Raw genomic sequence first — 15,403 nt, 5'->3', positions numbered from 1 at the left:
TGACAAACAATTTATATTTCAAATAAAAAGTCTAATTTCAATGAAAACTTCAAGTGACTCAGTCTGCTTTTGTATCAACTGTCACTGAGACTTTTGACAAACTGACAGCTGAAACTGCCTCCAATTAGAATTTTCAATCAGTAATATTCGTCTCCATAATTCAATCTATAATCAGGCTGAAAAGACATTTCTGAATCTTTAAAATGAATTAAAGGATTTTTATCCAAATTATGCTAATCTTCCAAGGATATTTGACACCCCACAGAAAGAACAGCTTCTGAATTTTAACAAGTTCAATTTTTCCATGGGCTCACAAACCATGTGGGCCATGAAATTTCTCTCAGGGCTGCAGCTGCAGGAATCTACTTGTACCCTACTGCCTTGTGTAATTTGGCACAGAGTACTTTCATTTCCTTTGGGCAACACATTTGCTTCTTGATGGAAGGGAAATCTGCATGTTTACCCCCCAACAGTTTCTAGTATGATCCCTTGAAGAAATGTAATTAAATGTGTGTCAAATGCTGAAGCTTTGTAAATAGAATTGTGTAGAAATGTGAACAATTATGAATTGCAATTTCTGGAGGGTCTCATATGCTAAAACAGTTCCATGCTCAATGGATTCCAATGGCGTAAATACACTGGACTTGTCTCAACTAAACAAAATTAACGAGGTAGACACTTATTTTTCTCTGTACTGCAACTTAAAATGTTTTTATGTGCAAATGTTTACATCACCATACTTCACTCATCTAAAGCAAATAATGACACAAGTTTATGAAGGATCTTACTTACCCTCATTCCCAGTTCAATGTTCTCTCCTCCATAGACCTCCATGCCTGGGTCAAGCAGTCCAATTTCTCCAAAATACTCACGATCCACTACAAAGGAGCATCCAATCATTGCAGGTGTCCTGTGTACAAGACAAAGAAATATACATAAGCATTGCATTCATATTCAGACAAACTGGATGGATGGATTAACTGATGGAATGACAGACAGACAGACAGACAGATAGACAGACAGATGAATAGATAGATGGATAGATGGATGTACGGATGAGCGGATAGATAGATGGATGCCTGACTCTGAATATGGTTAGGGAAAGAAGTGGTGATGAATTAAAACACTGTCAGATAGAGAAGCTGACTGGAAATCATTTACGAATTAAAGGATTCAGAATCTGCCCTCTCACAGAGCATGAAGAATTTCTGTTTTGAATGGGAGTGAGATGAGCCAGAAGTCTAATGTAAAGTAGAAACTGTGTGTGTTTAAATAGAAATACACACCACTGAGAGACTGTGCGGTGAGAGTAATCATGCATACAGTAGAGAAAAGTGTTTATTTGTTTTGTATGTGCTACTCTCTTCCTTCCCACTCTCCCTGTATTCCCACTAGGTTTCTTTCTCTTCAGTGTGTAATATTAAAACAACTCCACATATGGCAGTCTGCTGAGATGGCAGTTATCCCTATTTTATCAAGTCAGAGATACACTGAACTCAAAATCCCTTCCAACTAAGTTGTTCAAAGTAAATAAGTCAATGTCGCTCTGTGACAACCACATAATCATTAAAATTCATTCTAAAATTAGTAGTTTCAAATGAGATATATGATACCTTTATACAAATCATTTATATATATATATATATATATATATATATATATATATATATATATATATATATATATATATATATATATATATATATAGTACAGACCAAAAGTTTGGACACACCTTCTCATTCAAAGAGTTTTCTTTATTTTCATGACTATGAAAATTGTAGAGTCACACTGAAGGCATCAAGGGCTATTTGAGCAAGAAGGAGAGTGATGGGGTGCTGCGCCAGATGACCTGGCCTCCACAGTCACCGGACCTGAACCCAATCGAGATGGTTTAGGGGTGAGCTGGACCGCAGACAGAAGGCAAAAGGCCCAACAAGTGCTAAGCATCTCTCGGGGAACTCCTTCAAGACTGTTGGAAGACCATTTCAGGTGACTACCTCTTGAAGCTCATCAAGAGAATGCCAAGAGTGTGCAAAGCAGTAATCAAAGCAAAAGGTGGCTACTTTGGAGAACCTAGAATATGACATATATTCAGTAGTTTCACACTTTTTTTGTTATGTATATAATTCCATATATAATTCCACATGTGTTAATTCATAGTTTTGATGCCTTCAGTGTGAATCTACAATTTTCATAGTCATGAAAATAAAGAAAACTCTTTGAATGAGAAGGTGTGTCCAAACTTTTGGTCTGTACACACACACACACACACATATATATATATATATATATATTTGTTAAAGTTTTCTTACCAAGTTTACTTTTCACTTGTGTTTAAAACTCCTGTCTTTGATACAAAAAAACATTTGGGTCAGTCTGAGGTTTGTTGTGAGCACAGCGAGGGGCAAGACGATTTGAGCTGTCAAATCTCCACAGACAAAAGATCTGTTGTGTTTCAGAAACTCAAGATGAGTTTTTCATTGAATGTCATATTTTTTTTTGTATCAGTGATTTGCTGGTGGGTTGAAAGTAAATTGTTTGTTGGCTAACCACAGGTGGGCCTCTTTGAGAGGCTAATGAATGCTAGATGTAGAAACATTTCTACTGTGATGCATCATTTAGATCACAAAGAATGGAGGGAAAAAAATGTGAAGAGTCGGAGGCTTTGTTTAAACAGTGCTGTCTTAAGGAAAATATTTCATTTATTCCAATACTGATTTAATTGTGATTAGTACATCTGTCACGTGTATGTTTTCCTTATTTGGTTTTTCTTGTCCTTGTTATGTGAATTCATCTCCGGTTGTGTTTGATTAAATAGTTTGTAATGTTCCCAGATGTGTCTCATTAGTTTCTGTCCATTTAAACTCTGTTTCCCAGAGTTTTCTTTGTCTGATATTAAGAAGATGTTAATAAAGAATTCTCCTTCACTTTTCCTCATGAGTTTAAGGTGACAACATCACAAATACTTTTGCAAAGAGTAACAATCTACTGTAACAATCAACAGAAAATTATTCTTTTGTCAGTCAAATTCTTTACAAACTTGCTTGTCTATTTTTTTATTATATTTTTTATTTATTTGTCCTGTTCAAAATAATAAAAATACATATAACAGCACATCTTTAATTTCTTATTTATGAATAGATAGATAACATGCTTTAGTCAGCATAAAATGTGAAAAAGATAATAGTTATCATTTTAATTTCTTAAAAAAGCAGAAAGTACAAAGCACTGTATGTTCACAGCCCAACAATGGGTGTTATTCTGAAAAGTGTTTATGTGGAATATCTTACGAAATCACTGCGTTTCTCACCTTAGAGCAACTAATGGCTTATTTGCTGACATTTGAACTTAACTGTCCTTCATCATTTATTCTTCATCATTTATTAACTGTAAACATGACTCAATGATTCAAATAAACCCTGCTGAAGTGTGCTATGAAGTGAAGTGACATTCAGCCAAGTATGGTGACCCATACTCAGAATTTGTGCTCTGCATTTAACCCATCCGAAGTGCACACACACAGAGCAGTGAACACACACACACACACACTGTGAGCACACACCCAGAGCAGTGGGCAGCCATTTATGCTGCGGCGCCCGGGGAGCAGTTGGGGGTTCGATGCCTTGCTCAAGGGCACCTAAGTCGTGGTATTGAAGGTGGTGAGAGAACTGTACATGCACTCCCCCCACTCACAATTCCTGCCGACCCGGGACTCGAACCCACAACCCTTCGATTGGGAGTCCGATTCTCTAACCACCAGGCCACGACTTCCCTTTTCCCCCATGAGTATTGGGATCCTCAGTGCCAAATAGCAACAGGCTAGCTGAGCTGCAGTGGATACATCGAGAGCTTGAGAGAAGTGGAGCTGGAATGATTTCCAATAGCCCACCTCATTGACTCACTGCAGGCCTGCGGGCGGCCATTTTAACCTGTCAATATCAGCTCTTGAGAAAAGGGTTGCATGGACAATGACTGCTGTCTTTTCTGTAATGAGATTTTGTTCAAACGTTTAACTTATATCGTTATGTCAGTCTAACCCTCATGTTGTGTTCTAGTCTTTTCGTCCTGGAGAGTATTTTCTTTGCCAAAATTTACAGATTTACAAGTAATTTTTAAAAAGACAAATTAGGTAAAGGATTTTAAGCACTGCGTGAGGACAAAATTAGTTTGGAAAGATTCCCTAATTAAGATCCTAAAGTTGTATCTCATCTGGTAAAGCATGAGGCTAGATCCACAGAGGTCCTGAGTATATTTACCAAGGAACACTTGCTGATGAAACATTTATACCTTAAATGCTCTTTGAATAATCTCTCAAAGGTTAAGACAAAAAAAAGGTGTTTAAAATATGTTTTAGTACATTAAACATAATTTAATTGTATTTTTAATAAATGAGAGCAAATATATTTGCAATATGTGCATTAGCCTAATTTCTAAAAAGAAATCAAAATTACTGTGGCATCCAAAATCACTTTTTTTCATGTTTTTCTTTTTTTGGTTTTTTTTTTGCTTTAATGACAATTCAGCTATACAAACAAATTACTTTAATAAGTACATTTACAAATATATTTAAACTGTGATGGTATTCTTGCAAAACATTTCTGTTTTATAAGTTTAAAATACTGTCCACAAGAAATGTGTTTGTTTTAGATGCAAAGTGCTACATACAAAAATCTAAGTATACACTTTAGGTATGAACAGCAATAAAATCAAATGAAATCGCCATATCAAAAAGTTCTTAGGATATTAGACATTACTGAAAAGAATAATAATAAAAAAACTTTTCAGTAACCACTATGAGGCATCACAGGGATCAGCACCAGTAATATTGGGCTACAGGCCTAGTTTCTCACTCCAAATAGCTATCAGTGAGAGACATGAATAATGAATGGGATTTGTAATGTCCTGATACTCTAACACAATAGTGACCTTGACCAGATTTCATACTCTCCTCAGGATATATCCACTGGTCTCAGGGGTTTAGGACAAAGCTCATTTCATCAAGTTGGTTTTAGGCATAAAATGAGTATTTCACTGTAGAGTTTCATGATTGAGAATTGCAGTGTGGTAGAGCTGGACATCATCACCTTGCTATCAATCAGTGGCAGCTCTAGGATTTTTGTTGTTGTTGTTGGGGGTGCTCAGGCGAGGCTTAACTGTTCAGAGGGGTGCTAAAAAACTAATTAAATTGAGAGAAAATAATGAATGCCTAAGCTTCAGCTAAGCATGCAAATTTAGCCACCTTGTGTTTTTTATATACAGCTGCTACACTTTTTTTTCTTTGGTGTTGAACTTCTCATATGCCATTGTTATTAGTAATATAACTTCTAATGCCAACTGTCAAATATGACACTTACAAAGTGAAAAGGGATTTCTTTCTTTTGTTATTATTTTCTTTTATTTATTTATTTTATACATATTACATATCTGTAAGAATAAATTGTATATTCTTGCCTTCGAGATCACAAATATAATTTTGGTTCAGGTTGGGTTATCTGAGCAGAGAAGAGCAGGTACCCGGGAACAAAGCTCAACTTTATTGTACTGTACAAGGGGTGTTACTTTTATAGGGAAATGAAACAATGGAAAGTCTGGCAAATATTAGATGAACAAGCATAGCAGACTGCATTGGGTATTATCATGAACCCAGAGTAAAGTTCAAATGAGCACATCATCCTTTCATCACACAATGTCCTTTAACACAAGATGTTCACGTGCACAGGCAGAATCTCACATTGGCCACTATAAGACAGTCGAAGACATGTCTTACACAACCGTGAACAATCTTAGGCATATCTTATGTTTCTTGATTATACTTTCGTAAATAGTAATCATATGTGATATATACCTTCAGTTAGTATTCATTTTGTTATATTTACAATTTTTTTTTTTGATCATCAAGCGTTGGTCACTCTCAATGCCAACTGGAAGGAAGTCATTGTAAATTCGAATTTTTTTTTTTACAACAGATAAAGTGCCGACAATTCATAAAACTATTTCCACATGAGCTATTTTTTGATGATGATGCTCCATCGTGATAGCTGAATGCGTACTGTACATAAACTTTAGATCCTAAAAATGCTTATTTTTCAATGTAAATGAAAGTGACACTGGGAGTTAAAAAAAAAACAGGAATATCATAAGGAAGTGCTTTTCCACAATGTTTGACAACTAGAAATTGTCGAAATTGCTTGTCTTATTTTTGAACAATATATACTGTTCCATATTTTGAAACCTAACAAAATTCATCTTGTTTAAACTGATAACTGTGCAACCTAAATGTCACTTATCTGATATTATTTAAATGTGCCACTTATTGATATTATTTTGGTTTCTGTATGTTGCAATGACATTTATACATTTGAATTGTAGTTTACATGTCCAAATACTTTTTGCTATGCAAGTAATATTTGAACAAAAATATGATATTTCATACTAGTAGACCTCTGATGAAGATTAAACTACGAGAGTGAAACTAAGTGAAACTTAGACACAGGCAAACAGAAGTGCTAATAAACAATATATTATACTACTGTTTCACTTAATGATGTGCTGAAGTCTGGGTTGTTGTGGTTCCTTCGGGTTTCGGAATCGAACTGAGTTTCGAAAATTCTGATTTTTTTTTTTCTGTATACATTTTATTAGTTCACCCATTCCTTGGGAATCACACCTCACCCATGATTTTGTTGTTACAACAGTTTGAAGAGTAGCAGCACACTGTCCAACATAATGATATAAAACTGTGGTAATCCATGGTAGTTTTTGAAGCACTGGCAATGCAACCCTAAAATGTGGATTGAAAGGTTTTTCTGCACCGTATGAAATAACACCAACAAATCCTTTAAGGAAGCAAAAACATCAGGAAACCAACGCCACCTTATAACCTTATCACAAAATATTCATTTCTTATATTCCTGGTCATTTGTATTTCAGAGGATGTCATTATGGAGTGGAGCACTGGATGCCCTTACCTGATGGGGGCAGTCTCATCTCCTTTGTCCAGCCAATCCTGTGGTGGGATGATGTACATGCACCAGAGGCCCCAGTTGTAGCCATGGGCTGCATTAGCGTATTGCTGCACCTCAAAGGTGTTGTACTTGATATTATCTATCGCAGGGAGGATTATCCTAGTGTGATCTTCTTTCACTCTTGTGAGGATAGGCTCAGCCCTGAATAAATGATAGAGATCAGGAAGAAAAAAGAAGAAGAGAGAGAGATTGGGAGTTGAGACATATTGAGCCTTTCTTACTTTCAATATAAATAGTGGTTATATTCGTTCTACAAAGAGCAACAGAGGTAAAACAAGTGTTAGGATGTCAATGTGAAATGCTCTTACACTATTTTATTAAAACATTCTCCAAAACACCTATACCAGAGCCTGGAAGCAGGACTGATGGGGGAACAACACACTGTAATTCTACAACATTTTCTACAACATTTTTGTACAATAACACTCGTATGAATCTTCTCAGATTTAATCCGTAATACCAAACTAAACCAAATATCAATGACAATATATTTCTTTTTGGTATTGATGAATAATTAAAGTTGTTGACAAGGTGTTACATACGCTGTGCCTTTTTGAATTTGTAAAATGTAATATAATTTGTGCATCACACAGTCCAGATATTTAATTGTAATGCACAAATGTCTCAAGCAAACTGACATTGTAAATAACCAAAACAAAATAAATGCTACTTTCTCATTCAATTCAATCATAGTATACAGCGTCAGTGTTTACTTTAAAATCCATGTGGCTGTTTCCAAGAATACTCTTGGGTAGAAAATTGATTTTGTCATTTTTGGAAATGAGCTTGTATTTCATTATCAAAACTGGTGTTGGTTTAAAAGGAGAACCATCAAGCCTGACAGTGTAATCATCACATATTGACATTTGCAACAGAAGCAAACACAAGACAAACAAAAAAACCTACAAAAACTTTTCATCAGTCCCTCCCATTAATGTCCTTTTTTGTGCCTTCTTTATCGCCTCACAAACCATTTTTGTCTAGCTTTGTTCTTTGACTTCTAAATGTACTATTTCTTCTTTTTACATCATCCTATGTCTTTTCCATTGGTATCCTTCATCTTTTTTTTTGAGGTCATACTTAAAAAGCTTAATCACATTAAGGTAATGATCAACACGGAGACATGAGTTTTAATAGGGCTGTGAGTGGGGCTTTCAGAAAAAAAAAATAGCCTGCTGAGAGGCTTCTTAATGTAAGTGTCCAATTAACAAGAAAAAAGTGTTTTAAATGGGCTGTATATTGTAGTCATCTAGGACAGAGGTCTTTTTATAAGGGATGGGGAAGGATTTCCATAGAGACTGTGGAGCATCTTTAAGGTAATACAATACTGTACAAAAGTTTGAGGTTGGTAAGATTTTGTAATGTTTCTCATGCTCACCAAGACTGCATTACTTGGATCAGAAATAATGTAACAAAATAATATTGTAAAATAGAATTATATATAAGTAACTGTTTTCTATTGTAATGCACTTTAAAATATGATTTATTCCTGTGATGGCAAAGTTGAATTTTCAGGCATTACTTTAGTGTTAAAGGGATGGTTCACCCAAAAATATAAATTCTGTCATTATTACTAAGCCTCATGTAATTCCAAACCCATAAGACTTTTTCAGAACACAAACTGAGATATTTCTGATGAAATCTGAGCTTTCTGACCCTGCAGACAGCAATGCAACTACCTCGTTCAAGGCCCAGAAAGGTAGTAAGGACATCATTCAAATAGTCCATGTGACATCAGTGGTTCTACCTTAACTTTATGAAGCTACAGGAATAATTTTTGTGTGCAAAGAAATGAAAAAGAATGACTTTTTTCAACAATTTCTTCTTTTCCAGTTGAATGACTCTTCCATGTCTAATGTAGAACCCAGATGCACCGTGCCTTGTTTACAAGCAGAAGAATGCACACGCATGCATTGTGGTACTCTAGTGAACACGTAGTCTCAACCTCAGATGTCACACCCATGGACCATTGGCTAAACGTCTCATGCATATGGGTCACAAAAGTGGAAATACTTCAGGAGTGTCGAAGTCGTCATTGGATTGGTTGAATTCTACAGGATTTCCGGGAGACATGTGTGTCGCATTCTTTAACGTTCCCCCTGGAAAAAAAAAATGCTGTGGCGCCAAACCACCTCACAAAAGAAGAAAGCAGTCGAGTTTACAACTGTGCTGTGCATGAGTGCTTATCAGGATAAACTAAATGCTGGATATTCAGAAGTATGTCAAATATTTAATGTTCACGGCATAGAATCATTAAAATACGTCAGAATTTTACTCACAGGTCAGTTATAGTGAAAAGTGAAAATCAGAAATGTGACGCTGAAACGAACTGTGATTGGTTGTTGGACATGTCTGTCAAACTGCCTCATGGGCGGGCATATATATATACAGCATATATATATATACAGTATATATAAACAAAAATATTTTATAAATATAACAATTTTCTTATATATATATATAATTATATATATATATATATATATATATATATATATAATATATAATTTCTAGCTTTTAATTGGCTTAGAAATCTATAACTGCTGGATATTAACAAATAATAATGATTTGTTTATATACTACAAACACTTTTTTTATCACATAATAAGGCAGAATAGTTTTTATACTGTAATAATAGCATTTTTCATATACTTTATTTATCACCTGCTGGAGATGACTTGAAAAAAACACATTTTGTCGCAATCGTGTCTGTTTTTCTCATAGACTGTGTAAAAGGTTTTTCTGTGAAAACTGTTTTCATACAACGATAGTTGGACGCTGTTGCCCATATTAGGTGTTTCCTGGTATGATTTTCTGCAGAGCGCCCTCCGGCTTCGAGTATGAATTAAACACAGACTGCAAGAGAGTTTAGCGCTCTGTGATATACGTCTCGCCTTCTAGATCCAAATAAAACATCAGGTCATGCGCAAACTATCCTGTCTTTTTGAGTTTCAATTTTAATTTATTCACACCAGCTCTTGAAAACCTCTATACGAACACACTTGACCGAAAAAGTGCGGGGGATGAATTTCCGTGTTATCAAAAGTGGGGGCGCGTAATGATATATCATATATATATATATATATATATATGTTATCACTAACTAGCAGTATGCCTGCCATGGATTTTGAAAGGGTCATTTATAATATCCTGATATATTTTACGTAGTGTCTTCATCTACTCCTCGACCAGGGTTGACTGTCCAGCAGCCGCATCACATTATTGGTATAAATCACTAATTTCTGTTATTGGATTACCTACTCAATAAAAGCAAAACATATAATCAACAGCAACTATGGCAGTGAAAAAAGAGAGAGAAAGCGGACAGCTACCGCAGCTGCTGAATTTTGGGGCTGAGGGGTTAGCTCCGTCGAGTTTCTCTTGTCAAAGTCAGACTAAAGCCTGGTTCACACGGCAGGATAATTAGTCCGATTTTAGCCCCGATTGACACCTTCCGAGAATCTTAAGGATGCTCCGATTATCGTAAAAAAATCTGATCAGATATTCCTGCCATGTGTGGTGTGTTAAGACTGCTCTCCTCTGCTCGGAAGGACGTCGGGACCGCTCCGATCTCAAATCGGGGATATCCAACATGTTGGATTTATTTGGCCCGATTTCTTCTCGTGTGTGGTGTCCCCCGAGGACAAACGATCACGCAGCCTGTGGACTGTGGTGTGTAGCCAATCAGAAAGCGAGGTGACGAGGCGGCGAGGAAGTACCGGGAAACAAAATCAAAACAGCCAGCGGTATGGCACACCAGAAAGTCCGGTGGACGTCAGAGATGGAGGACTTTGTCTCCACTTCTTTGACCATTGCCTTTTCTTGTTTTTCTTATGTTTTTTTTCGGTTACAAACAAAGCACAAACTATGGCCACTGCATCCTCTTCGTCCGCCATGATTGTTTACTCTGAAGTCACGTTTGATCTCGAGGGATTTTGCAAGATTTACCGTCTGACCTGGGAATGCTCGGGAGTCAAATCGGTTCATGTGTGATGTGTTGATTTTGCCGTGTGGCTGCACACCACACACTGTACGACCAAAACTGTTAGACCCGTGATTTTTTATCGCCGTGTGTGGGGTCTCTCAGATTTGGAAAATCGGCCGACAATTTTAAAATCGTCCCATGTGAACCAGGCTTAACAAGATCTAAAATCTCCTGAATTTGCTTCTGTGGCAGGCAAATTTTATTTTTTTATTTTTTTATTTATTTATTTTTTTTATTTATTTTACATGGTAGCCAGGAGACTAAAATTTTAGTGCACATATACTTAATGGCTCCGTGGATGGTGGCGTCTTTCATTAAGCACAATCATTCGCTGTATGGCTGTCATAGTTTGATCAAATGCCCCACCACAATCATTCCATTTAAACAGACTCATAAACCTTTACTGTCTAATGGTTTGCCAGCTGATGTACCTTTGGATAATATAATAAAAAAGCTAGCAACCATCAGTCTAATGTTTTATTCTTTGCATGAAAAAAAATCAGTTAGCCTAATTGAATTTTATTTGTTTAGAATGTATAGAAAGAACTGTGAACTGTCAACAGTGATAAGGTATTGCTAAGACTGGTCCAGACCAACCTTAAAAAAGTATGACTTATAGAAGGTATACTTAACTAAGAACATATTGGGAAACACATATTAATAATAAGTTACAGATGACTTAAGAATGATGTAGCGTTAAGAAGGTTTTAGGAAATGCAGGCAAGATGGCAGCTATTTCATGAAAAACTAAACATGTTCAGCTCATTCTATTGGGAATCCTGTCTTGTAATGGTGAAAAACAATACTAATCTTATCATTTGATAAGTAGAGCAACCATATAGTGAGCTGAGATTGTAAAAATAGTTTAGTTGAAGGAAAAAATCTAATAAAATATGAAAGCTCGTTTCTGCCACAGGATAAAAAACTAAAAGGTAACTGTATTTTTTTATTTTTTATTTTCACAAGTAATTTTTTTCTTTCCTCATAATCCAGATTTTTTTTGTTTTGTTTCATTTCCAACATGGATAAAAAAATGGATAAATGGATTAAAAATGTATTATAACTGTGTTATAATCTCACAGTTATAATCAAACTTTTTTTCTTGCAATTGCAAGTTTATTTCTCACGATTCCAACTTTTCTTAGAATTGCACAATTGTAATATCTCACAATTCTGACTTCATTTACTCGCAATTGTGAGTGAAATAAAAAGTCTATTTAGTCTAAGTAATTTTTTGCTAATTAAATTACAGTTGAAATTACTTTTCAAGGCAAATAGCAACACACTGAATATGGTAATGATGAAACACAGCATACAAATTAACCTCCACAAATTAATACAATATGTCAATGTCACCTTTATTTATATAGCGCTTTAAACAAAATACATTGCGTCAAAGCAACTGAACAACATTCATTAGGAAAACAGTGTCAATAATGCAAAAATGAGAGTTAAAGGCAGTTCATCATTGGATTCAGTTATGTCATCTCTGTTCAGTTAAATAGTGTCTGTGCATTTATTTGCAATCAAGTCAACGATATCGCTGTAGATGAAGTGTCCCCAACTAAGCAAGCCAGAGGCGACAGCGGCAAGGAACCGAAACTCCATCGGTGACAGAATGGAGAAAAAAACCTTGGGAGAAACCAGGCTCAGTTGGGGGACCAGTTCTCCTCTGACCAGACGAAACCAGTAGTTCAATTCCAGGCTGCAGCAAAGTCAGATTGTGCAGAAGAATCATCTGTTTCCTGTGGTCTTGTCCTGGTGCTCCTCTGAGACAAGGTCTTTACAGGGGATCTGTATCTGGGGCTCTAGTTGTCCTGGTCTCCGCTGTCTTTCAGGGATGTAGAGGTCCTTTCTAGGTGCTGATCCACCATCTGGTCTGGATACGTACTGGATCCGGGTGACTGCAGTGACCCTCTGATCTGAACACAGACTGGATCTGGTGGCCACGGTGACCTCGGAACAAGAGAGAAACAGACAAATATTAGCGTAGATGCCATTCTTCTAATGATGTAGCAAGTACATAGGTTGTTATGGGAAGTGTTTCCGGTTCCGGTTTACCTAATTAATGCAGCCTAAAAATCCTTTAACGGATTTGGATAATAAAAGCATATTAGTATGTTATGTGTATGCCAGGTTAAAGAGATGGGTCTTTAATCTAGATTTAAACTGCAAGAGTGTGTCTGCCTCCCGAACAATGTTAGGTAGGTTATTCCAGAGTTTGGGCGCCAAATAGGAAAAGGATCTGCCGCCTGCAGTTGATTTTGATATTCTAGGTATTATCAAATTGCCTGAGTTTTGAGAACGTAGCGGACGTAGAGGATTATAATGTAAAAGGAGCTCATTCAAATACTGAGGTGCTAAACCATTCAGGGCTTTATAAGTAATAAGCAATATTTTAAAATCTATGCGATGCTTGATAGGGAGCCAGTGCAGTGTTGACAGGACCGGGCTAATATGGTCATACTTCCTGGTTCTAGTAAGAACTCTTGCTGCTGCATTTTGGACTAGCTGTAGTTTGTTTACTAAGCGTGCAGAACAACCACCCAATAAAGCATTACAATAATCTAACCTTGAGGTCATAAATGCATGGATTAACATTTCTGCATTTGACATTGAGAGCATAGGCCGTAATTTAGATATATTTTTGAGATGGAAAAATGCAGTTTTACAAATGCTAGAAACGTGGCTTTCTAAGGAAAGATTGCGATCAAGTAGCACACCTAGGTTCCTAACTGATGATGAAGAATTGACAGAGCAACCATCAAGTCTTAGACAGTGTTCCAGGTTATTACAAGCAGAGTTTTTAGGTCCTATAATTAACACCTCTGTTTTTTCAGAATTTAGCAGTAAGAAATTACTCGTCATCCAGTTTTTTATATCGACTATGCAATCCATTAGTTTTTCAAATTGGTGTGTTTCACCGTGCTGCGAAGAAATATAGAGCTGAGTATCATCAGCATAACAGTGAAAGCTAACACCATGTTTCCTGATGATATCTCCCAAGGGTAACATATAAAGCGTGAAGAGTAGCGGCCCTAGTACTGAGCCTTGAGGTACTCCATACTGCACTTGTGATCGATAGGATACATCTTCATTCACTGCTACGAACTGATGGCGGTCATATACGTACGATTTAAACCATGCTAATGCACTTCCACTGATGCCAACAAAGTATTCAAGTCTATGCAAAAGAATGTTGTGGTCAATTGTGTCAAACGCAGCACTAAGATCCAATAAAACTAATAGAGAGATACACCCACGATCAGATGATAAGAGCAGATCATTTGTAACTCTAAGAAGAGCAGTCTCAGTACTATGATACGGTCTAAATCCTGACTGGAAATCCTCACATATACCATTTTTCTCTAAGAAGGAATATAATTGTGTGGATACCACCTTTTCTAGTATCTTGGACAGAAAAGGGAGATTCGAGATTGGTCTATAATTAACTAGTTCTTTGGGGTCAAGTTGTGGTTTTTTGATGAGAGGCTTAATAACAGCCAGTTTGAAGGTTTTGGGGACATGTCCTAATGACAATGAGGAATTAATAATAGTCAGAAGAGGATCTATGACTTCTGGAAGCACCTCTTTCAGGAGCTTAGATGGTATAGGGTCTAACATACATGTTGTTGGTTTAGATGATTTAACAAGTTTATACAATTCTTCCTCTCCTACAGTAGAGAATGAGTGGAACTGTTCCTCAGGGGATCTATAGTGCACTGTCTGATGTGATACTGTAGCTGACGGCTGAATGGTTGCAATTTTATCTCTAATAGTATCGATTTTAGAAGTAAAGTAGTTCATAAAGTCATTACTGCTGTGGTGTTGGGAAATGTCAACACTTGTTGAGGCTTTATTTTTCGTTAATTTAGCCACTGTATTGAATAAATACCTGGGGTTATGTTAGTTTTCTTCTAAAAGAGAAGAAAAGTAATCGGATCTAGCAGTTTTTAATGCTTTTCTGTAGGATATGTTACTTTCCCGCCAAGCAATACGAAATACCTCTAGTTTTGTTTTCCTCCAGCTGCGCTCCATTTTTCGGGCTGCTCTCTTTAGGGTGCGAGTATGCTCATTATACCATGGTGTCAAACTGTTTTCCTTAACCTTCCTTAAGCGTAAAGGAGCAACTTTATTTAAAGTGCTAAAAAAGAGAGAGTCCATAGTTTCTGTTACATCATCAAGTTGTTCTGAGGTTTTGGATATGCTAAGGAATTTGGATACATCAGGAAGATAACTTAAAAAGCAGTCTTTTGTGTTAGAAGTGATGGTTCTTCCATACTTGTAACAAGAAGTGGAATTTACAATTTTGGCTATATGAATTTTGCAAAGAACTAAATAATGATCTGAGATATCATCACTTGGCTGAATAATTTCAACACCATCAACATCA

The 15,403-nt window shown here is 36.3% G+C and overlaps 1 protein-coding gene across 1 annotated transcript in view; it reads right to left on the bottom strand.

Moving 5' to 3' along the window:
* galnt9 (polypeptide N-acetylgalactosaminyltransferase 9) overlaps positions 1-15,403 on the bottom strand; it is a 118,865-nt gene that overhangs the window by 36,275 nt on the left and 67,187 nt on the right. Inside the window, exons 5-6 of the mRNA XM_059548664.1 lie at positions 6,969-7,166; positions 793-910 (exon numbers count right to left, since the gene is read on the bottom strand). Of these exons, the coding sequence (XP_059404647.1) occupies positions 793-910; positions 6,969-7,166 (316 nt within the window). The remainder of the gene's footprint in view (positions 1-792; positions 911-6,968; positions 7,167-15,403) is intronic.

Source organism: Carassius carassius, chromosome 4, assembly GCF_963082965.1.
Source record: "Carassius carassius chromosome 4, fCarCar2.1, whole genome shotgun sequence".
NCBI lineage: Eukaryota > Metazoa > Chordata > Actinopteri > Cypriniformes > Cyprinidae > Carassius > Carassius carassius.
The sequence above is the reverse complement of the archived record's forward strand: the minus strand, read 5'-3'. Positions and strand labels throughout refer to the sequence as shown.